The sequence below is a fragment of the Chelonia mydas genome, chromosome 2 (genome assembly GCF_015237465.2).
Source record: "Chelonia mydas isolate rCheMyd1 chromosome 2, rCheMyd1.pri.v2, whole genome shotgun sequence".
Lineage (NCBI taxonomy): Eukaryota > Metazoa > Chordata > Testudines > Cheloniidae > Chelonia > Chelonia mydas.
The window spans coordinates 9,174,002-9,197,954 of record NC_057850.1 but is presented as its reverse complement, the minus strand read 5'-3'; the positions used below and the strand labels follow the sequence as shown (position 1 = coordinate 9,197,954).

Here is a 23,953-nt window from a genome sequence, read left to right as displayed (position 1 = left end):
GGCCCCACACTACAAGAAGGATGTGGATAAATTGGAGAGAGTCCAGCGAAGGGCAACAAAAATGATTAGGGGTCTGGAACACATGACTTATGAGGAGAGGCTGAGGGAACTGGGATTGTTTAGTCTGCAGAAGAGAAGAATGAGGGGGGATTTGATAGCTGCTTTCAACTACCTGAGAGGTGGTTCCAGAGAGGATGGTTCTAGACTATTCTCAGTGGTAGAAGAGGACAGGACAAGGAGTAATGGTCTCAAGTTGCAGTGGAGGAGGTTTAGGCTGGATATTAGGAAAAACTTTTTCACCAAGAGGGTGGTGAAACACTGGAATGTGTTACCTAGGGAGGTGGTAGAATCTCCTTCCTTAGAAGTTTTTAAGGTCAGGCTTGACAAAGCCCTGGCTGGGATGATTTAATTGGGGATTGGTCCTGCTTTGAGCAGGGGGTTGGACTAGATGACCTCCTGAGGTCCCTTCCAACCCTGATATTCTATGATTCTATGATTTATGCAGGTAAAAGCTGTAGTATAGACCAGGTTATACCAGTATAAAGGTGACAGTGATTTCCCTTCCTGTATGGGAACAGCTATATATCTAAGCAGTTTTATACTGATATAACTGTACACACTGGGGTATGGTGTTTGTGCATCTTTAATGGTACTGCTATAGTTAAAGCAATAGGACTTTCTAGTGTAGACAAGCCTGAAGGCACCTGTCTGGTATTTAAGCTCCTTTCCCTCACAAAGCCCTTGCCAAATCCAGCCCTCATTTCTTTTCAGTCCTTCAGGGGACAAAGAGCACGGCTGAATTCAGCTCAGCGAGGGTAGGCTGCCGGTGTGAAGTGGCTGAGCAAGGCCGGCTGCTGGCACCCTTCCAGAACCAGGGTATTGACGCAAGGACTCCCTGGGAGTGGGGAGAAGAATCCCGCCTGTTACCGCCACAACTCCTGCTCCCACTCACTGCCCAGTTCATCGGGAGCCCATTCTTCGCTTATGCCTGGCGTTAACCTCAGATGCTGGCCCTGGGACGAGGGACACAAGGTTCCAAACAGTAGCCCCTTGCTCCAGACCTGCCTGCTGTCTTTTCACAGGGCTGCCACAGGCCACCGCGCTGCCGAACATCAATGGCAATGCCCGATTAACTAGACATGGGAGAAAGCAGCTGGGGAGTTCTTTCTCCTGAGGTAGGATGGGAAATCTGCCCAACAATGGCTCCGTTATGCATAGTTGTCTACCCCTCTGAATGGGCAGCTCGGGGACAAAGGCGCTGTTAATAAGAGAAAGAGGAGTTTTGTTTCCCTAAAGACACATTTGGATATGGGGGGAAGGGTACCTGTGCGGTGGCCCATGAGAAATGAAAGTTGGTCTCAGTCCCTGAGGGGGAAAGGTCTTGGTCCCAACTGGCACTGCCAGCAGGCAGCCGGAGCCAAGCACTGAAAGGAAATGAGCCTGAACGGCTCTCCAACGCTGCCCGTGGATCAAGGCAGGACAGAGCCGGGGAAGCCGGCCTTGCTGCTGCCCCTGTCCTGTTGATAAATGATGTCAGCTGGCAGGATTACCAACCCAGCACCTACTTCATTCACAAAGATCCACACCGGGGGCTATTCAGAGACCATGTTGAAGCAGGGTTGTCCCAGGGATTACCTGGCCCTACACAAAATGGCACATGGTGTTCCACTGAGATCCCTCCTTGCCCATGACCACAACACATGCATGTGTCTGTATCCCCCACTGCAACCATTGTGGCTGCCTGGGATTCACCTTCCCCATTCTCTCCTCTGCTGACACCATCCCAGGCACCCACAGAGTAAGAACTTAGGACCTTAGGCTGAAGTGAACAGCAGCACTCAATGGAAGAGGAATTCAGTTTCTCCCATCTCACTGGCGCCGGGTTGGAGGTGACCCTGGATGGGGTCTCTCTCTTCAGAATAGGCACAACATGGGTTTGATCCTGTGCAGATTCTCTAAGCCAAGATACCTCAGCCCTGGCCTGGAGGGCAGGGTAGGTCAGCCTCCATGGTCTTTGTTAAGAGCACCAAAAAGGGAACCAGTGGTGGTAGCTTGGAAGAGGACTAAGGCCTCCATGAAGTCCACTAGGGACATGGCTATTGCTATGGATTTTACATGGAAGATGCTTGGATACTGTGGTGATGGGCAGCAGTATAAAACACTGCGACACACGAATGAATAGACAGATTGACGGACCTCCCAGGTCAATTAACACAAGTGAGAGGACAAACAGCAGCTGGTTACAACTTTTGGTCCCCACAGGCTTAGTGATTTGGATTCAGGTCTCTGAGCTCTGCAAGGCTGTTGTTTGTAAATGTAAGGGACGTAGCCCAGCACAGCAGAGTGAGGCGTGGCTCAAGGCTGGGCTGGACGCTTATCTCCCCCTCCTTCTTTCCCACTCCCTTCCCTAAAAGTAAGGGTCACAAATAAATGGAGGGAGAGGCAGAGACCCCAGTCACATTTCCTCCCTTCCCACCTCCAGTGGCAGTAACCCAATGCCACAATGGATCCTCGGCTCAGGGAAAAGCACCTCCTTCTGGATCACCAGCCCCACTTCCTGCAGTGCCTGGAAGGTCCTCCATCTGCATACTGACCAGGGCTAACAGTGCTCAGCACGAGATGGCAGGAATAAGCTAACTGTTACTCACCCGGGGGGCATAAAAGCATATTATATTGAGGTGTTCATTGACTTTTTTTATGCACCCAGCACCAAGGCACACGAATGCCTAACCGTTTGTAGACATCAATGAACTAATGCAAACTGCCTGTACCAGGTAACCCACCCAGCCTACAGCTCTCTCTGTGCTGTGAATAAATAACTCAGCAATGGTCCACCCCTGGTGTCTCTCGGGCTGCACCGCTGAAGGTCAGGAAAGTTGTTTCCTTTTCATTATTGTCATCCTCGCTGGCTGGCTAAGCTCACAAAACTGAGCAGGGGAATGCAGGTTCAGGGTAAGAACAGACTTCACGTAGGAAACCAGAGGAGCTCTCTCAGGAATGCAGGCAAGTGGCCAGCTCTGGGATCCGGGCTGCACAAAGCAGGCTGCAGCTCATTTTGTGCTTTACAGAGAAGGGAGGAACCCTCATGAAAAGGCACTAGGTATCTCTCACTCTCTCTCCAGAGTTAGGAACTGGGTCCTCCTCCCCCGTCCCGCTTGAGAGAAGCATCCTGGGACCCTCTGTGTTATTGAGTTAATCACTGTTCTAATCGCAGACAGCTGGGATGTGTAGGCTTTGAACTCACTCCCGTTCAGCAAAGGCAACAGAGCAGGGGGCCGTCGGCCATGTGTCGGCTGGAGAGCAGGAAGAAAGTCCTCTGCTCCACTGGGAGTTACAGGGGTTCAAGAAGAATAACAAATGTGGCTCTTGGCCTTCTAGCCTCAACCAGAGAGTCCCAGCTGAGCATCCTAAACAAACCAAAAGCACGGCTCCCTTCTCCCCTTATGTATCAACTCTCCCCCTCCAAGTGAGCCCAAGGAAGAGAAGAGCTCTTGTTGTTTACAATTAAAGGGAGTGATAAGAAAGAAGGATCCATGTGTGGCCAGGAAAGATGCAGAATTCAGCCCACAGGTTATGCTGTTTTATGAATTCCTTTAAGGACACATGCTCGAGGGAGGTTTGAAACCTATTCGTCTGGTGTTGCAGTGTCCAAGAGACAGCCTTTGTCCTTACCCTTTGTGGTAGACTCACTAGCAATCCAATCTATGCATTAGATATTTACAGAGAGCCAATCACTGTCATAATCTACACAGAGCTGGGATACCACAAGGTGGAAAGAGAAAGCAAAATCCATCCTAGTTTGTATATGAAGCCTTAGGGAAGGCTGGGAAAGGAAGAGCTTGCTGGAAAGCAGAATTTCTGTCCCACAAAAAATTCCAACATTAAAAAAAAAATCATCTGGAATGGGGATGAAAAGTCAAAATTCCAAATATTTTGAAGAAAAAAAAATTTCAGTTCACAAACATCAAAACATTTCATCTCAATAATGTCAAAACAATACAAAATATTATACATGTAACATTGAAATATAACGTAATATAGAAGTCTACATAAAATGTTTTGACATTATCAAAATGAAACAAAGTTCAAATGAATCATTTCCAATTTTTCAGTCATAGTGGAAATTGATACCTTCCCATGAAAAGTTGAGATTTTGACAAAATTACATTTTCTGACAGAAAATTCTTCCATCAAAAATGTTTCAACCAGCTCTAGACGAGGGTTCTGGAGGTTTCAGAAGTTCTCTTTGTTCATGTCCAGCCCACCGATGAGTCCTCAAAAGAGAGAATAGTTCTTTCCACAGTGCGTGAACCCCAGGCTACCATCGACTCGGGGATAGGCCCACTGCAGTCTGAGGTGTGATAGCAGCGTGGAGAGACACAGGGCCGGATTTAGGGGCAGACAACCCAGATGACCGCCTGGGGTGCCAGACTTGGGGGGCCTGGGCTCAGGGTGCTGTAAGATGTTCAGAAGTTTCACAAATGGAGGAGGGGCGCCGGAGACACTCCTTGCCTCAGGTGCCATTTAGTCTAGGGCCGGCCCTGGATAGACATACCCACTCTAGCAGCGTGGTGACGTGGGATCCAATGTGGGCTGTACAAGCCTTTTGGGGACCCCAGACACAGATTCGAGTGGCTAACCTGTGCTGAAGCCCAGGGCCTGTGTTTTAACTGCTATTACTAGCCCAGGGGAAGCTAATGCCAGTGCATCTATCTGTGCTGCACTCACACTTCAGTTTGCCGTGTAGACAAACCTTGGGACATATCCGCAGGGACAGCCCTAAGCACAGGACTAACATGAAAGGGAGAACACTAGGAACCATTGAACAGAGCCAACAGAAGTGTCCAGTCTCCTGGAGAAAACTGAACTAGCCAGAGCGCTGCAGGTGGATTGTAACACGGAGGAGAGAAGAGGCGGGACAGACTAGGTGGGCCAGAGAAAGAAAACTTGGAAATGAGGCAGATGGCTCAGAAATCAGCGGGCAGAAAAGAAGTGGCTGAAGTCAATGTTCACCACTGGATGAGGATCGGGATTATCAGGACTGATGGAAGAGTAAACGTCAGCAGGCAGCCACCATCTCAGTGAGTAGAAGAGCGGCTGGTGGCAGTTCCTGAAGGAGTTTCATGAAGGACGGAAGCTGATAACTGTGGGGTTGGCACAATGTTCTTCCATCTATTGGACACTGAAAACACTCACCGAGATAGCTATAGCTAGTGGCCAGCATGTGCCAAGAGTGCCTGATAAATAGCTCAGTGCTCCGGGGCTAGGACTTGTTGTCCATTGAAGAAATGGGGGAACTTCTGTCTCTTTAAGGAGAGCACAGGTGCTAGAGAGGGACTTCTGGCTGACCTCCCTCTGGGACCCTTCTGCATGCATTGGGTCTGGCTTTATGCATGTATTATGGAAACTCCCATAGGTCTCCTGGTTGCATGAATTCTAAAGCACTTCAGCTCGCTGCAGGTAGACATGGCAAATACAGAGACACAAACTGGGCCAGAGGGAGGTCTGACAGGAGATGCGGGAGTGGTGCTTGAGTTTATTTTGTCTGTAGGCCAGTTACCAAGAGACGTGGAGTCTGTCTTCCCAGTACACCTCTTGATTTCCACTTGCATTTTTTTTCTCTATGTACTCCCCATGCTTCCTGTTTCCCCATTGCCCGAACCCCTGGCATGCAGACCCCAGGCAAATCCCATTCCCCACGGCTGGAACTGCCTCCCAGCCCAGTAACTGCAATGTACTCCTGTGTCTTTTGCCTAGTCTGCAACTAGGAGGAGGGGCAGCAAGTGAAGCACCAGGAAGCCAGAGCAGACAGAAGGGTGAGATAAGCAGGCTGGGAGAAGGAGTGAATGAGTGCTGAGGAGGGAAAGGCAGTCTTCAGAGGAGGGAAGGAGGGCCGGCCAGTTCTCTTGCCTCTGCGCTCAGGGCTTAAAGAGCCATGATATCAGATTAATTCCCAGTACAGCAGTCAGTGCTAGGGCAACAAAAGTGATTAGGGGTCTGGAACACATGACTTATGAGGAGACGCTGAGGGAACTGGGATTGTTTAGTCTGCAGAAGAGAAGAATGAGGGGGGATTTGATAGCTGCTTTCAACTACCTGGGAGGTGGTTCCAAAGAGGATGGTTCTAGACTATTCTTAGTGGTAGAAGAGGACAGGACAAGGAGTAATGGTCTCAAGTTGCAGTGGGGGAGGTTTAGGTTGGATATTAGGAAAAACTTTTTCACTAGGAGGGTGGTGAAACACTGGAATGCGTTACCTAGGGAGGTGGTAGAATCTCCTTCCTTAGCAGTTTTTAAGGTCAGGCTTGACAAAGCCCTGGCTGGGATGATTTAATTGGGGATTGGTTCTGCTCTGAGCAGGGGGTTGGACTAGATGACCTCCTGAGGTCCCTTCCAACCCTGATATTCTATGATTCTATGAGAGGCCCTGGCTATTACCTAATAGGTGTATTTTTCTCTGAGTCATCCCACGCTCACCCAGAGACAGGGCAAGAGAGACCTTGTAAATCAGAGGTTGAGCAGAACATCCTTGGGCTGTTTAAGACCTGAGCCAATTTTACAGGTTTCTTTTTTAATGTATATAGTACCACAGAGCTTTACGGGGGCCAACGAAATGATTGCCTGGAAACAGCACAGTGCACAAAGGAATGGTAGAAAAGAACATCTCTGGGCCGCATCTGGAACACCTCTGACCGCGCTGCCAGAGGGAAGGTAACAGAGCAGAAAAGCGTTTCCCTCCCGTCACAGCTGACAGCAGACGCAATCGAGGAGGAAAGCACACGTCATCTGGAAGCTGGAATCCCGTCCATGCAAACAGCCGCCTGCACACAAGAGTCATTTTTCTTAGATGTGTTTCCCCCCTTGTTGGAGTGGAAAAAATTCCCCTGCATTCAGGTGGACAGATGCTCGGCCCACCAGGCCAGCCTTGAACGAAAGGAGAGCACTAATGGGTTCCAACTGAGCAACGGCTGAATGCGTGGGGACGGGAGGGGACTGAATACTGGGGGGGAAAAGGGGTGGGCAAGAAGTTCTCAATCTTGAGGTCTATTTGGCTGTGAAATGGTCCCCACTAGGGAAGCGACAGGAACCCCATTGCTTGGGACAGTTGAAACAGCCTGGAGAATACCCAGTAGGGAAGAAGCCTGGACGGAAGGGAATGTGGACTAAAGCAGGAATTCCCCATGTATTTCACAGAGTGGATCACAGCTTCTCTGGGATCCACAGTGGGAGATGCTATAGAAGGGCAAAGTGGTTCCAGTGTATTAACAGCGAGCAGCATAGTAGCAACGCAGCAGACTCGCTCCAAGTCTAACATGCCATGGGTACTTTGTTTTGCCAATATCAGCTTTAAACGAATGGTGGCAGTGGGGCAAGAGCCAGTCTCAGGCGCGGCCCTGGTCGGAATTACCATTCGGCTGAAGAAAGGGAAGAGGAGACTTCAAGGGCAATGACGCTCCCCCCTACCGTGCCCCCATATGTGCACATACCCCTCCGGGGACATTGGGATCTGCCTTTCCAGCCAGCAGCAGTCGGATGATCTCCCCCTTCGAGTGGGCAGCAGCCACATGTAAAGCATTTCGGCCATTCTGGAAGAGGTCAGAGAAAGAGCAGTTAGCAACACGCCCTCAAAACCTCAGCAGCAGCTCTAGCCAGCATAGGTTCAACTACTCAGTCCTGCAGGGATGGGTTTCCTCTCTCAACCTGATGGGCAGCCCACCAGCATGAAGAGCTCTGTTTAGCCATGGAGAAGGCCCAGGATAGAGACATCTTTCCTACCCAGCTCTGCTAACCTGCCTCAACACTGGCCCGGAAGGACCATCTGTCAGGCTGTGAATGGTCTCTTGCAACATACGTTAACTCCTTATGCTTAAGTCTGTTCCACCTTGCGTTTAGCTGTGAAACCTTCCCCAGACCTCAAGAAGAGCTCTGTGTAGCTTGAAAGTTGATCCCTCTCACCAACCGAAGTTGGTCCAATCACAGATATTCCCTCACCCACCTTGACTGTCTCTCTAGGCATTTATGCCATAGTAATCACTGTGCTATCTGAGCACCTGACATTGTACCTAAGGAAGGAAGGGTAGTTTCGTCTCCACCCCTGTGCCGGGAGGACAAGTATTGATGTCTCTACCAATTAGGGGGCCTGTGGAGGATCACAAATTGTGCGGTGGGGACACAGATCAACAGGGAATAAGACAGAGAGCTCCAAGCTCAAACCATTGGCAGATGGAAACTACTTTGGGTCAGTTCTGACCTGGGACAGATTTCAACCACCTAGAGGCTGAAGCCCTGAGCCCTGCTTACAAAACAGCAACCTGCCGTGCATGCTTACTGAGAGCCTTCCAGTTTTCATAGCCATCACTAGAACTGCATTAAAACCCTACGTTACAGGTCCGGGAACTCTCTACAGTGGTTTAGCCAGCCAAGCATCTCAGTTGTTAACACTGATATCAGACTCCCAGATATATTAGTTCCATAACTGGCAAATTCTACCAATAGAGTTGATGCCAATCAATGTCCTGAATACAATGCCCTCCCCCCGCAACAAAACAGCGAAGACCCAGTAAGTAGGCGATCCAACCCACAATCTCTCCACATGGGATGATTTAGAAATCACCAATCACAGCTATTGCTACTAAAAATAATCAGCTGGTGGCCAACCAGCTAACAGAGGGGAAAATCTCTCTGGTGGAAAACTATATCAAGAACTGAGCTGCTAGACAAAGATCATCCAGGCAAATTTCCACACTGCAATAAATAAATAATAAAAACATGTCACCCTTTTATAGCACCTGTCACCCAAGCACCTCCAAGGCCCCTGAATTTAGCAAATCACTTAACATTAAAACCCATTGAAGGCAGCGAGATTGAAGCACACGCTTGAGTGCTTTGCTGAATTGGGGCCTATGCACTCAAACATTCACTGACTTAAGCCTATGAGAACAATGAATACAAAGATTGCAAGTATAAAAGATGATTTGTTCTGTTCTAACCTACCCAAGATTCTAGGTAGTCCGATAGCCCCTCCTTGTCGTTTAGCTAAAGAAAATGGATTTGAAACCACTTTTCTAATGTATGGGCTTTATTAACTATCTCCAATAGATAATAACTAATACGATCACAAAACACATAATCAGATAACTACTGCTAAACTTACTGTAACATTCCCTGTCTAACGCACAACAGAACAATCAAAGAGAAAATAAATTCATCAGACAATCATCACATGAATATCAAATAAATCAATGCTCCTCTTCCCAAAACTACCTAACATCCTGAGATGATGGCCTTTTTTATTTATTGCCGTTGCCAACCCCTAAATTAAAATACCTTATTAAGGTCACTAAATTACTTACAAAGTAAAGGGTCTGGGCCAACAGTCTACATAAGCTCAAGGGTTTCAGATCTCATCATCCAACTGGAGCATCTCCTAGATCCTCAAACCACGGGAGCCATCCAGTCCCTGTGTGTGCCAAACATAGGGCATGTCTTCACTATGGGCTAAATCGGCGCCTCTGCGATTCATACAGCGGCATCATAGAATCATAGAATCTCAGGGTTGGAAGGGACCTCAGGAGGTCATCTAGTCCAACCCCCTGCTCAAAGCAGGACCAATCCTCCAATTTTTGCCCCAGATCCCTAAATGGCCCCCTCAAGGATTGAACTCACAACCCCGGGTTTAGCAGGCCAATGCTCAAACTACCGAGCTATCCCTTCCCCCAAAATCATAGAATATCAGGGTTGGAAGGGACCTCAGGAGGTCATCCAATCCAACACCCTGCTCAAAGCAGGACCAATCCCCAATTTTTTTGCCCCAGATCCCTAAATGGCCCCCTCAAGGATTGAGCTCACAACCCTGGGTTTAGGCCAAAGCTGAAACCACTGAGCTATAGCTTCTTCATCGATTCAACAAGTCTGGTGAAGATGCAATAAGTAGATGGGAGAGTCTCTCTCATTGACTTAATCAATCCACCTCAATGAGAGGCAGAGGCTATGTCAATGGGAAAGCGCCTCCCGTCAACAAAGCACGGTGTAGGTACCGCTTTAAGTCGACGTAAGCTACATCAACTTAAGTTATCTAGTTTACGTACCTTAACTAGCATAACTGACATCGATTTACAGGATTAGTGTAGACAAGGCCTCGGTACTAAGCGTTTTGTCCCTCCGCTGGCCATCTGGCTGCCTGGAGCTTGACTCTTCTCTCCTTAATATAGTAATGTTTTGTAATTGCAGCTGCAATACGAGAGCCAGGGATGTCAGGATCTCTCTCAGCTTGAGGGACCATGGAACCATTAGGTCTCCTCAATGGAAAGGACAACTTTGCTGCATTAGATTTGCAGGGCAAGCGCAGGCCCTTGGGATGATCTGCGCTGAATAACAACTTCATCATCTAACTCTTACACAGGGCGTTTCAGCCCTAGATCTCAAAGCGCTATACTAAAGAGGTCAGTATCATTACCCCCATTTACAGATGGGGAAACGGAGGCCCAGAAGACCAGTGGCAGAACTGGGATTAGAACCTAGGTCTGGCTCCCAGTTCAGTGCTCTGAGCAATATCCCAGGCACGAGAAGGCGTTTTCTATATACTCAAAGACAGAGTATGGCAGAAAAATGGGCTATTAACTCTCACCCTGTGCTTTTCCCCCGTGCCAGCATGCACTGGAAAAAGCCCATCTTCCCTGAGGGAGCTTCACATTTCTTCTAGCCTCCTCCTCTGCCACCAGCCCCTTTGCCTGCTCCCACCACCAAACCCATCCCTCAGGAGCTATGCCCTGCCTGCATGTTGCTGCTCCCAGACCCAGGGGAAGGTTAGGACCCGGCCCTGAGAGAGGACGTTCAATCTAGACAAATGCAAAGTACTATATGAGGCAGGAAACATCGACTTCAGAACTGCAGCACAGGGTATACCTGGCTGGGCGGTAGTACTCTTGAAAAGGCTCCGGGGGTTACAGTGGATCACAAATTGAACATGAGCCAAGAATGCGATGCAATTGCGGAAAAGGTGACTATCACTCCGGGAATGTAGCAGCGGGAGTTTCCCTTGTGTAAGACAGCGGCCGTAGCTGCCCCGCTCCACTCTGCACTGATAAGGTCTCAGCTGGAGTACGGTGCCCAGTTCTGGGTGTCACGTTTTAGGAAAGATGTGGACAAAGTGGAGAGCCCAGAGGAAAGCAACACAAAAGATAAAAAGTTTATAAAACCTGACCTCTGAGAAAAGAAGAGTGAGGGGGGACCTGATAACAGTCTTCAAATACGTTAAGGGCTGTTATAAAGAGGACGGTGATCAGTTGCTCTCCACTGAAGGTAGGACAAGAAGTAATGGGCTTAGGCTACAGCAAGGGAGATTTAGGTTAAATATGAAGAAAAACTTTCTACCTATAAAAGGAGTTCAGCTCTGGAAGAGGCTTCCAAGGGAGGCTGTGGAATCCCCGTTATTGGAGGGTTTTAAGAACATGTTGGACAGACCCCAGTTGGGGACGGTCTAGGTTTTCTTGGTCCTGCCTCAGTGCAGGAGGCTGGACTGGATGACTTATTGAGGTCCCTTCCAGCTTGACATTTCTCTGATTCTATGTCAGGAATAGGACAATGGGAAGTTGGGTGGTTCTGGGTGGGAGAGAGCAAAGGTGGTGACAGAGAGAGAGGGAGCAAATGGAGAGCAGGGAAAGCAAGGAGAAACTGAGGGAGACACTCCAAGAATAACCTCATGTAATGCCCGGTGGCCGAGGACAGCTAGGGGAAGGGTCCAGAGCAATAGTCAAGTGTGCGTGGGTGCTGGGGTAGTTGGGCTGTTGATTGGTATCAGAAGGAGTCTGGGGCAATGGTCAGAGTCCTCGCAGCGGTCAGTAGCTGGAAGACCCAGTCTGAGGGGCAGGATCAGTGGATTGGGAAGGGGAGGTCAGGCAAGTCAGCAGGGGCAACAAGGTAGGGCCAGGGGAGGCAGTTTAGTCAGCAGGCAACAGTCTGTTGCTCAGACAGCTTCCTCTTCCTGTTGGAGCCTTTATATGGTCCAGGTACCCAATGAGAGTGCTGCCCGTCCATCCAGTCATGGCTTCTGTGGTCTGTAGGCCTTCAGCACTAAGGCTGTTGGTGAGGGGTAGCAGTTCAGTGCCCCACCCTACTACAGCCGCTAAGGTTGTTGCCTAAGGACCTGGCAGAGCTGGGCTCAGTAACAAGGCCCTCAGTAGGGGGAGCCCAGATCCTCAGGCTGGCCCAGGGGAACCTTGGCTCTGAAGTGAGCCTCTGCTTCCTACTCCACAGGGCTGGCTGCATTTTGTTGTTTCCTGGTGAGTGGTCAAGGACTAGTACATCTCTGGGCTGTAAAAACATGTTGGCTGCTATTATTTATTATGTATATTATGATCGCACCTAAGGACCAGCGCCCCCTTGCGCTAGGGGCTGCACAAACACAGAACAGATAGCTATTCCCCACCCAAGAGAGCTTACAATCTAAATGTACAACTATAGAGAACAGGTGGAGACAGGTGGACAGACGAGGGACACAATGAGACCACAGTGGCTGGCATGAGGGCAGTGATCTCAGCACAGCAGCGGCCTAACTGTCAAGTGTTTTGTAGACTTCACAAGCTAAGGGGTAATATGGCCAAAGCAACAAGCCAGGAAAAGGATCTTTGCGACAGCCATTCGCATGTTCTCAGGGTCAAGGCCCTGCCTGTCCTGTCCCCACCCTACCCATCATCTGTCATGAGCTTTGTGACAGCCAGAGGGGAGGATGTTGCCGTAGGCGAGTTGTAAGATGAGGAGGGCCTAGACAATGGCTCTCGTCGTGTGGACAGAGAGGAAAAGCTGGATCCTAGAGATGTGATGCAGAAAGAAGCATCAGGAATTGGACATGGCCTGGATGCAAGCCCACAGATAGAGAAGAGCTGAAGAGGACGTCCAGGTTACAGGCCTGTATGATGACGAGGATGGGGGTGTTTCTCACAGAGACTGAGAAAGGCTTCTGACCTGGACTGTATCCAAGACGACAGCTCCTGTAGCCCGTTACCACCAGCCCTCCCTTAGACCCTGCATCCTACAAGAAATGGCTCTCGCCGCCCCCCTTCCCCATCAAGGCTGTGCAAACCTCAAGAGAAATCTCCTTCCAAGGCAGCACTTAAGGCTGGACTGCAAGATTTACTGTTGCTATAAAAGCTCCCAGCCCGTGGTGCCGATTGAAGGTCCTCGTGGCAGAAGAAATGCCTCCAATGCATCTTCCTGACCAACGACAGCTCCGACAGTAAGAAGCTCGTCATTAGGCATGAAGGACTCTCGCAGGAGCAGCTTTGAAAGATCACTCAGGCTGATACTGACAAATGTCAGCTGAGAGGGGATTTGTCTAGCTGCTCTCTGCTCAACAGGCTGTGACATTATTACACAGAGATCAAGCTTGGTAAACGCTTGCCGTTATTCTTAAACCTGGTGCTAGATCTGCCTGAGTGAGGCACAGCATGTCATTTCCCTGACATACACCTCGTCTCTCTGTCTCTGGGATAGCTCAGGGCAGGGAGCCTCCTATTTATTACGCACTCACATTTCTCTGACATTTTTATTTCTGAGCTTGTTTATTGGCGGCTGTGTAGTCCAGTGAATGGAGCACTGGTCTGGGAGTCAGGAGTTCTGATTCTCTAGTCCCCACTCTGCTACTGACCTGCTAGGCATTCCTCTGCAAGTCACTTCGGTTTCCCCTTCTCACCCTTTGTCTGTCTTGTCAACACACAAAGTTGCAGGAATTTCAGATTAAGAACACTGTATTTCGGTTTTGCTTAAACCTGTTCCTAATGGATTGTCATTGAACTCAGCTGATCCTGGTTGCACTGCTATAGGAATGCCCAGGAAACCTTTTGCACCTCACTTTAAAAATCCCACTTAAGTTAATCTGGTGTAACTGTATGTGGACAAGCTCTTTAGTTATAAGCTTCTTGGGGCAGGAACTGGCTCTGACTACATATGCTTGTACAGCCCCTAGCACACTGAGGTCCTAGTTGAGGTTGTAGTCATTAGGTAGCACCATGTTATAAAAGATAAATAATAATTTATGTTTGCCACAAGTATTCAAAAGTTACTCTGTGTTGCCAAGTTGCAATTGGTCAGATAAAGTCACATGATATTGTTTCTGCTCCATGACTGGAAGAATGCAAGAGTGCTTTTAGTGTGAATACTAGGACGTATGAACTTAAATGACTCTTTCTGGGAACACTCATAGGTGAAATCCACAGACATACACAATGCGGAGTTTAGCAGACGCAAATTCACTCAAAAGTCCCATTCAAATCTCCCCAGGTCCCCCAGCAAAGAGAGGTGAAGTGAGGACTCAAGATTCCTAATGTAAGAGACTAACACTTGGAAAACCCACTTTCAGAAAAGTTTGTCTCCAGGAAAGAGCAAAATCAAAGCCATTGGGGCTGGAATATTCTTTGAGGTCTCTCCTCCCAGACTCACTTCCATGGGCTACTAGTGCAAACCAAACCCTTCAATCTCAGATCGAGTCCCAGGACAAAGTCAAAGGTGGTGGTGGTGGGGTATAATCGTACAAGAGAGATACCACCAAAGCCACTCAGATCTACCCCAAACCATGCTCCTCATCAGTTGAGCCTGAGCTGAAGGAGATTGTCTTAAACCGTGACAAAGGAAGGGTTAAAAAAGAGATTTTAAACCTCTCATTGAAACCCACATGGGAAAATCCTTCCTCACCAGTAAATGCTTTAAAACCCTGCCTTCACATGGATCCCCAAAGGAATCTTCACACCAAAGAGGAGAGGGGCTTGGCAGGTGGAGGAATTGCACTGTTCTTACTGGGGCGTCTCTGGAGGGTGTCTCTGGGGTGACCTAGTGGTGAGAGACCAGGACTAGGAGCCAGGACCTGTTTCTAATCCTCATTCTGAAACTGAGGGCCAGATTCTGATCTCAGTTAGACTGGTGGTGTCAATCCAGCATAACTCCAGAGGAGTAACGTTAACGTCACAAGAACAGACTCGAGCCCCAACTCCTGTTGTGACCTAGGATAAGTCACTTAGCATCTCAGTTCTAGTGTGAAGATGAAGGTTAGCAATATTAGCCTCGCACACCCAGAGGGCTGGTCATTCCCGCAATGGCATTTCACCCGCTCCCAACATTGCTTTAGAGCTCAGACGACTTGTGTACGTGTTGCAGCTTCAGAATGCTCCCACTGCAGCAGCCTGCCCACCTCAAAGGGCTCTTCGTTTTTGGCCAGGTCTACAAGCACATGAGACAACCTATGCCAGGGATTAATTAGCTCTTTCCACCTCCCAGTGACAGCTGAGGAGCAGCAATCTTCATGAAAACCACCTCCTGGAGGGCAGCAGAGATGCTCACCAGCGACTTGTTTTTAACGCATGGAATTTCTGCAGTCCCTGCTCCATCTGCACTGACTCTGAGCTTCCCCACGGGTCCTTTCCACAGCTGCTAACTGTACGGGGCACTGAAGCACTAAGCAGGTCTATAGGACTCCATTTGAATCAGAAGAGGCTCCTGGCTTTGCCTGGTGTCTGCAGGGCAGGGCAGACGAGCGTAGCTCCATCACGTGCAAGGTATGAACGTGCATTGCTGGAGGCAGCTCCCCTCTCCCCCGGCCACTGCAGAGAGGGACTGGCACTGAAAGCCGTGCCCTGGAGGATGCTGCTCTTTGGAAGTCCTTGGAGTCCTTGCCAAGCAGCAGGAGGCATCTCAGTGGGGTGGCTTGGAAGGTCAGCAGCTGATGCAGGTGGCTGGCTTTGCCCGCCTCGCTTCTGGGGCCCCTTTCAGGGCTGAGGAGAGCCGCCGGGTTTGCATTCCCTGCATGGGTCCAGATTAGCTCCTCAAGGCATTTCAAGAGCACTTCCAGGAAAGCTCTCTCCTGGCCCGGGGTAGGGAAGGATGGGAAAGGGTGGCCTTGCAGTTACCTCACATGCAGACTGGTCCCCTGGCCAGTGGCTGTTGGGAGTGTGTGCTGACAAGGCCGTTTACAGGGGATCAGACCCCGTGTCCAGCAGGACACATACTAGGGCAAAATCTGCCATGACAATGGGCCTGGGCCAGAGTGGTAAAGCTATTTGGGTGCCTACAGATGCCTAGCGGGAGATGCCTAGGCACTTTTGAAAATCTGTGACAATCAGGGTCCAGACACGCCAGGGGGAGAGCAGGGGGGCTGAACCCCAAAGAATATGCAATTGAATCAACTGACTGTACACACTATTCCTGTACTATGAAAGTGTATCGGGTAAGGTCTTTTAGGAAAGCTGGTGATGCAGGGGTGATTAATGTAATTGGGAAGTGAGTGTATTTACGTTATATGAGGAACTCTGGACACTCACTGATATTATGCTTTAAAGTCTGGGACCAAATGATGGGAGGAACGGGTTTTCACCCAGAGACGAGGGAAGGCAGCTATCTGCCGGCCCCCAATGGAAATTAAGCATTACGGAATCAAAACAATGGAAGCCCAATTAACATACAAGTCAGCAGTGGGATGGGAAGGGAAGAACAGCAGATCAGCCTGACTCTAGGGACTAAACAATGAGTTTGGGGAAACATGAGCAGAAGCAAAAAGCCATTTCGGCCTCCATCACTGAGGGGACAATAGGCTACAGCATGCTTCGAGCCTGGGACAGTCGGGTGCCCCGGTTTGGGGACTAGGGATTGTGATCGATAAGGAAACTGCTTAGGCAATGGTTGCAACTTGCTAGAATTCAAGTTTGAGTCACAAGAAAGCACATTTTGTTGTTTTTATTTGTAACCTTTCCTCTCTGTTTCCCTCTTCTGTGGGAGCCCTTCAACCTATGTTCTGTGCTAATAAACGTAGGGTGGCTTTCTTACAAGCCCATCTCAGTGCTATGTATGAAAGTGAAGGGTAACATCCACAGCCGAACTATCAGGCTGGTGTGAGCTCTGGCTCTTTGGAGGCAGCGAACTGGGTAGCCTCTGTGAGGGCCCAGTGAGAGGGGCTGGACAATACAGAGGGGATGGCTTGACAGAGGCTCCAGACTGGAAGGGCTGTAGGCGTCACCCTACAAGGAGCCACCAGGCTGGTGGAAGACAGGGTGAGGTCACTGTGCTAGTAGCAGGCTTCTGGTTGCAGGGCCCTGAGCCGAAACTTCCCAGCACAGAAGCACCCAGGGTCACAGGGCAGACGGAGACACAACCCCCTACTGGTCTGGGTGAACCCCCAAAGCGTCACACCACCCATCCGCATCTTTAGGTGCCTAAATACCTTTGAAAGTCTGGCCCTTTGTTTCTCTGTCCACCAGCCTTCCAGACCATAGCGCCCTCTCCCGCTGAGCAGGTGAACTGCGGCCCTTTCGCAAAAACATTTGAAAAACTAAATACCCAAAACATTACCAGACATGATCTGGGCTTAAAAAAGACACAGACACCCCACCGCTGTGGAGGGGAGTCCCAAGTAACAAATTGCAGAGCCACACAATATTTATCATGGACCCTTACCTCCTCTCCTCCCCAGCATGTCTATAGATGTACACAGATGTTTATTTCTGTGCACAAATACATAACAAATAAAGGCCAGTGCCTTGGACCAGATGACTTCCAGCTGGCACAAGCTGCCAGACTCCTTTAACCATAGGCTTTAGAGATGAAAATGACCTACGGCTTACTCACATCTCTGCTACTACAGGATTATTCCCATCATAAACACTCCTCCCTGCTCAATTCAGTCCAGTCCCAGATGATTCATACCATGGAGTTTTCCTTAGGAGGCTCTTTCAATGTCTAATAGACCGTAACGCTAGGAACCATTTCCTGATATTCCTCATACGCTTTCCTAAGCTCAGGTTCAGTCCCTTGCTCTTTGCCATAAACAATTCCTCTCCCTCCTCCATGTCTATTTCATTCACATGCTGTCAGATGAAAGGCTGGGCTTGTTGTTAAGGCACTGGGGAGGTTCTCAGAGAACATGGGTTCAAATCCCAACTCCGCCACAAGCTCGCTGTGTGCCCTTGGGCAAGTCACTTCATCTCTCCATGTCTCAGTTCCTCACCTCTAAAATGGGGATCGCAATTCTTCCTTTGTCATGCCTATGTAGCTGTTCAGCTCACTGAGCAGGGACTGTCTCTCACTAGGTGTTTGTACAGCGCCCAGCACGATGGAATCTTGACCTCACTTTGGTGCTACCGTAATACAAACAATGAATGAGAATACTATCAGCAAACAGTTCTCAGATCCCCTCCAAGTGGTCACGTAGCCCATAACTCCATACTGTACGGAGTCCTTTAACATGAGTCTCTCTCTCCTTGCTCCACTTATTCCCATCAGCGCTACAGACAGCGAGATAGAGTGGTCTCTTACCTTAGTTTGGTCTGAAAGATTCACTCCCAGCTCCAGCAACCTCTCGACAATGGACAGCCTGTTCTCTCTCACCGCGATCATGAAGGGGGTCAGGCCTGACTCCTGGAGGACACAAGACAGGCATTGCTGACTGAGTACCTAGATGTCTGAGTCATCACGGACTATTGCTGCTCATTTCTTCCTAGAAAGGTCACCTTTCAGGCAACCACCACTTCAGCACCTGACCCCAGCTGCCATGCTGGTGCATAGGGAGGAAGGCTAAGATCTCGGGTAGCAAGGGTCCCAGCCCACACTGTGCTGTCTAAACATGATCAATTACCCTCAAAACCCACCTTCCGAGATCTTTCCAAGAGGTGAAAATGGAACTACTCAAGCACGATTCTATTCGGCCCAGTTTGAGATTAGAGCCGAGTCAATCAGGACTGTAAGAACTGCTGGGTTTGTCCTTACCCAGGCCTGGAGTTTCATTAGATTGCAGCTGTTTTAGGGCTGGAACAGCTTGGCCATCCTGTCCCCTCCTGAGGGAGCACTCTGCCTCAGGCATGCCTCAGGCGTGTCTCTGGGGGCTTTTCTTTTCTTAAGCCAGGTCTGTAAACCCTGTGCAACCCAGTGTGACCCAAAGCACCCCTCTATTCACACGCTGCACACTACTGTAATAATCTTTGTACAAAATATGCCTTGTGAGACGTCAGCTGAAAACTAACAACGCGCTAGGGAATAATATAGTGGTGAAAAGTAGGGAGCAACATTATACGTAAAGTTATGAATTCCCCCTGTATGACGATGTTAGAACATGTTCAAAACCAGACAGCCCTGCCGAGGCAAAAGATTTTAAAGCAGGTTTAGAATAAACAAAGGGATGCGTGTTTACCCCAATTTACATATAAGTAGCAAACGGGATCATCAAGGCAGCAGGGGGAGGAGATGGCAGAAACAGAATAATTTGCATTTCAGCAAATATAAATGGGGGAAGAAAGGGTGCAGAGCCTCCTTCATCACCAGACTCCATGTTGCTTTCCTCACTGCTTGAATAAACTTTACTTTGAGGCGTAACCTTCAGAAGACTCCAAGGTTCACCAGACCGTCAAAGAAAGGGCCAGAGAACCCCATGTTTTCTCTTTCACCTAAAACGACAAAGGCACCTGTGCTGTTATGCCTCTGGAAGAGGAGGAGAGTCCATCACCCTCTTGATGGCAGATTACAGGTGTCGAAGGCCATCTTGCCAAACCCTTGAACCAAAACTTGCTAGATTAAGTTTGAGACTTTTAGAGGCGTGCTTTCACTTTCAGTTGCTGGTGACCATTTCTAATTTTCTCTCTCATACTTGAATTCACTTAAAACCCTATCTTCTTTTGTTCATAAACTTGTTTTTGCTGTTCATCTAAACCAACAGCATTGGGTTTGTACTCCAGTGGGTGTCAACTCCAGTTAACGTGGCCAACTGGGGTGTTGTGTCTGGTTAGAGGAGCAAATGAATCAAATTATTTCTCTGAACTGTCCTGTAGAAGGGTGGAAATTACAGAGCACAAGGTTTGGGGACAATTCGGGACTGGGATTGCTTTGGGGTCACCCTGCAAGTAGCATCCAAGGCTGCTGGAAGCTGCAGACAGGCTGCTGGGGTCAGAACTGCTGTACCAGGGCCGTCGAGCACACAGGCCCTCCGGGTGTGACCTGCATGCTTGTAGGCTGGTTGTGAATGGCCCAGGTTGGGAGCTACAAGAGCAAAGCATTGTGAGGCACCCAGGGTTACAGGGCCCGCAGTGACACACAAAAAATCAGGGCCTGCTTTGGTTGATGAAGGTTAAATCCAAGCCCAGAGCTCTCGACCCTGAACGGCTAAATGCCCTATACAGCTAGCGGCACCAGTTAGCAGCAGGGACTCAAGACTCCAGGACTGCTCCATGCTGGGTGGCTCAGACAGCGCCGCTCAGCACACGTGGAGCAGTCCAACAGACAGCCCCCTTCGGACGGGATGGTTCACAAACGCTATCCAATTAAATGATTCCTACTCCTCTGTCCGTACTGAAGGCTGGTTTTGTGGCTGAGGCTCTGGGTTAGGGCTCAGTAAATCCAGGTTCAATCCCTGGCTCTCCCTCAGACATTGTGTGCGACTTAGGGCAAGTCACCTAACCTCTCTTCACCTGCGCTCTCCATTTCTAAAACGGGGGCGGTAATGCTTCCTTTATCTGCCATGTCTATTGAGACGGGAAACTCTCCAAGGCAGGGACCGCCTCACTATGCGTTTGCACAGCGCCTAGCACAATGGGGCCGGGATCTCAGTGGTGGTCCTGCATGCACACAATAATCATGAAACCACTGGCTAAAATATCCCTGTTCTTAACAAGGAGAAGCCATTCAGCGTGAACCACAACTAGGAAGGAGAATGGGAGCAGAGTCGTCAGTTCGTGCAGGTAAGAGAGGATTTACACGCCTATTCCAGCTAGTGGAGTACTCTGCCTCCAGCGGGGGTGAATACTAGATGACGCAGACAGAGCCAAACCCCTGGCTCCCAAGGCACTTGACCATTTACGCACTGGAAAGAACCATGATTAGCTCCGGTGACTCCAGCCCTTCCCCTTCCTCCCTGCCTCCCACCGCCGCCCAAAATCATCATAGCATCATTTATTCTTTTGTATCTGTCATACCACAAGCCAACGCCGAAATAGCTTCTTGGCTGTTGGCTACTTACTTGGTCAGTTTGGGAGATGGCCGGGTCCCCCTTGTCCATGCCTCTCAGGGTCTGCTCCAGGGTGATCCACTCCCCTTTGGTGGCCAGTTGCAGCACCCTGCTGCCAGAGGCGAACGATCCTGGGGGGCTGAGAGACGAACTGTTCTCGGACATTTTCCTTCTCTTCCCCCAACTCAGATTCTTTTCAAGGTCAGTCCTTGCACGGCTCCTTGTAGGGAATCATATTTCTGCTCTCCTCGGCTGTGCTGGGAGAAGGCGTCTTAGGCAGCGACTGATGTCAATCTCTCTTTCTTTTGCTCTCTCTTGGTAGGAGGTAATTGCCCCCCCCTTTCCCCCCTATTCTCTATTGATTCAGACTCTTCCAATCAGAGGGACCTTTCAGCTCAGGCTCTGGTTAAACTTTTCTAACTCCTCCTTTGTGTCCCGGTTACCTTGACATCAGCCTCCTGCAGGGGGGTGAGGTGGGGGCTGGGTTTTCTGCCGGTTAAAAAGCTGCCTTTATCAATTTTCCTACAGGAGCTTAATTCAGTCAAGTTCACCGGCCTGGGATAGGAAAAACGCAACTCATTCTCATGAGGATTGCGTCTCATCACCATCCTACAGTGAGCCGGATTTGAAGAGTTACTGCTGCGGCTTGGCCTTTCTTGCTCAAGATAGGCCCAAGATGTCACCCTCCAAGAGCTGAATTTACCCACATGCACTTGGGTTCAGAGTCAAGGGTTTTAAGCCATTTCCTGCCAACCATTTTCTTGGGCATTTTTTGTTGAAAAAGCCGCCAGGATCCCAAGTGATCTAACAGCAGCAGTCTCCCAGGGCTTATAATTTCAATGGGGAGGAAAGGGTGGGAGGCAGGAATTCAGGCCATAGGACTGGAAAGGACATCCTGTGTCAGGCAATCCCATCATACAAACTTCTTAATGACTGTATCAAGCTCCATTGTAAAACGAGTTAGAAAAGCGTATCCATGTTCACAGCCGTTGCGGGCAGAAAGAGCCAAGTGCGGTTTGCATTCGATCAATATCTTTTTCACACCTCCCTTCCTTGCTTATGGCAAGTAGACCCGCTTCACCTCCCTCCAAAGGAGCAGACAGAGAGCCCTGCCGAGCGAGACGGGAGCTGCGGTCTGACCTGCCATGATGAGCAGCAGGGTTCTGGGCAGTTAGCCCAGGACACTCTGCATGTATCTATTAGTAGTTATCTGTCTGGCCACAATGTGCCAGGTGCTTTCCAGACATACGAGGGATGGTCCCTGCCTGGAGGAGCTTATGGTCTAAGGACGTGGAGATCTGGGAAGGGGAAGAACAAAAAGAATTTTTCAGTACGAGTCAAGAGGCACCACGAGCTCTCTGGCCACGTTACAGATAAACCAGGCATGGCAGCACAGTGAGCTTTAACAAATAAATCAATCTTGAGCTTCACGAGACATATCCAGCTCCCACCTTAATTTAAACTAGAGATGGGCCCAGCCCCAAACCCTAGAACCAACCCACCTTGAACTGCGGGAGGGTGTCAGGCGCTGAACCTCCATCCCCAATCCAATTTCACAGCTCACCCAAATTTCTGAGCAAACCCCTGGGCTCCCCACATCCTGAACTTTCGAGTCATTGGCGGGAAGGGAGGGGGTTGAACATTAGACCCAGATTCCAAATGGGCCTTAGCACATTCTATAGCTACACACCTTTAGGGGGGCTTTGCAGACAAGCTGCACCCCCACAGTGATAGGTGCTGCCCACACAGACAAGATCCTGCCCCAAAGAGCTCAGTGTAAGATGAGAAGCCACACAGAAAGGCGGGAAGAGAGAGAGAGAAAAAAACCCAATCCAAATAGATACATAACAAATTAATATCAGGGATCCCCAAGTGAGCCTCAACCCAGAGGAAGGCTGGCCCAATGGTTAGGGCACAGGCTGGAGACTCGGGAGACTGGGGTTCATGCCCCTGCTTTGCAACAGACTTCCTGTGTGACCCGAGGCAAGTCACTTGCTTCTTTGTGCCTCAGTTCCCGGTCTATAAAATGAGGATAATGGCACGGCCCTGCCTCACAGGGCCATTGTGAGGACAAATACAGCAGTGACTGGGAGGGGCTCAGACACTAATGTGACAAGGGCTAAGTACCTAAGTCAGATAGATAGAACCCAGACCAAATGAGCTGGCTGGGCTTCTTGTACGTGTCACAGCAAAGGTGGGGCTTGAGGAGGAGAGGAGTGTGGCCTTACAGGTCAGTTCAGGGAGGATGCTTTATGTAGGAGGAGGATGAACACAGCTGCAAGAAATGGGAAAACTAGGGATCAAGGCTGGCGTCTTGGGCAGAGGGCACCATGAGAAGAGCAGAGCTGTGGCAGTCTTTGAAATTGAGGGCAAGCAACCTGGCCTTCATGGGCTGGGAAAGGGATTTGGGGAGGGATGGGTTAAACCCACGAGAACATTTGGCAAGGCAGGCAGATGGCATCCGGCCTGTGGCAGGGAGGATGCCAATAGTAACAGACAGAGTTGGTCAGAAATTTTCAGATGCAACATTTTTCCATCAGAGGGCATCCAGGAAGCACGTCTGATTTTGGAAACACCAAACTATAGCTGGGGGACAGTTTTGATGTTTCTGAAATGAAATGAGGCAGGATTTCACTTCCAAGAAAGATGCTGGGGCATCGGCTTTGCATCCTGACTGGGGAGGAAAATATTTCCAAAACATCGAAACAGTTTGCAGAAGTGAAACTTAGTTCCCCGGCCAGCTCTAGTCACAGACAGTGGCAGGAGCCAGGAGAGGGCTTCTGATACACCATGAGTTCAGTTTGAAGGCAAGTGATCAAGCAGAAGAGGTCAGAGAGACTGGCCCAAAAGGCGGGACTGATGGGAGGGGGGCTGATCAGGAGTGGAGCGCTAGCTTTACGTACATTCACCCCAATAATGGCACTCGCACCGAATGCGGAGGTGTCTCGCCCCTCGCTTGCAGGGGAGGCCAGGTTAAATTTCC

General features: G+C 49.6%; 1 protein-coding gene across 7 annotated transcripts in view; it reads right to left on the bottom strand.

The window, feature by feature from the left end:
- The window catches only part of LOC102945058 (serine/threonine-protein phosphatase 6 regulatory ankyrin repeat subunit B), a 78,086-nt gene extending 56,794 nt beyond the window's left edge, over positions 1 to 21,292 (bottom strand). For 4 of the 7 annotated variants that reach the window (XM_037891930.2, XM_043539023.1, XM_037891931.2 and 1 more), the window contains exons 1-3: positions 20,983 to 21,291; positions 18,294 to 18,395; positions 7,487 to 7,585 (exon numbers count right to left, since the gene is read on the bottom strand). In XM_037891930.2, coding sequence (XP_037747858.1) covers positions 7,487 to 7,585; positions 18,294 to 18,395; positions 20,983 to 21,135 — 354 coding nt within the window. In that variant the 5' untranslated portion in view covers positions 21,136 to 21,291. Of the gene's footprint in view, positions 1 to 7,486; positions 7,586 to 9,352; positions 9,460 to 18,293; positions 18,396 to 20,982 lie in introns of those variants that run through there. The other 3 variants (XM_037891928.2, XM_037891927.2, XM_037891933.2) reach the window with 3 other exon arrangements.
- Positions 21,293 to 23,953: the final 2,661 nt, after the last annotated feature.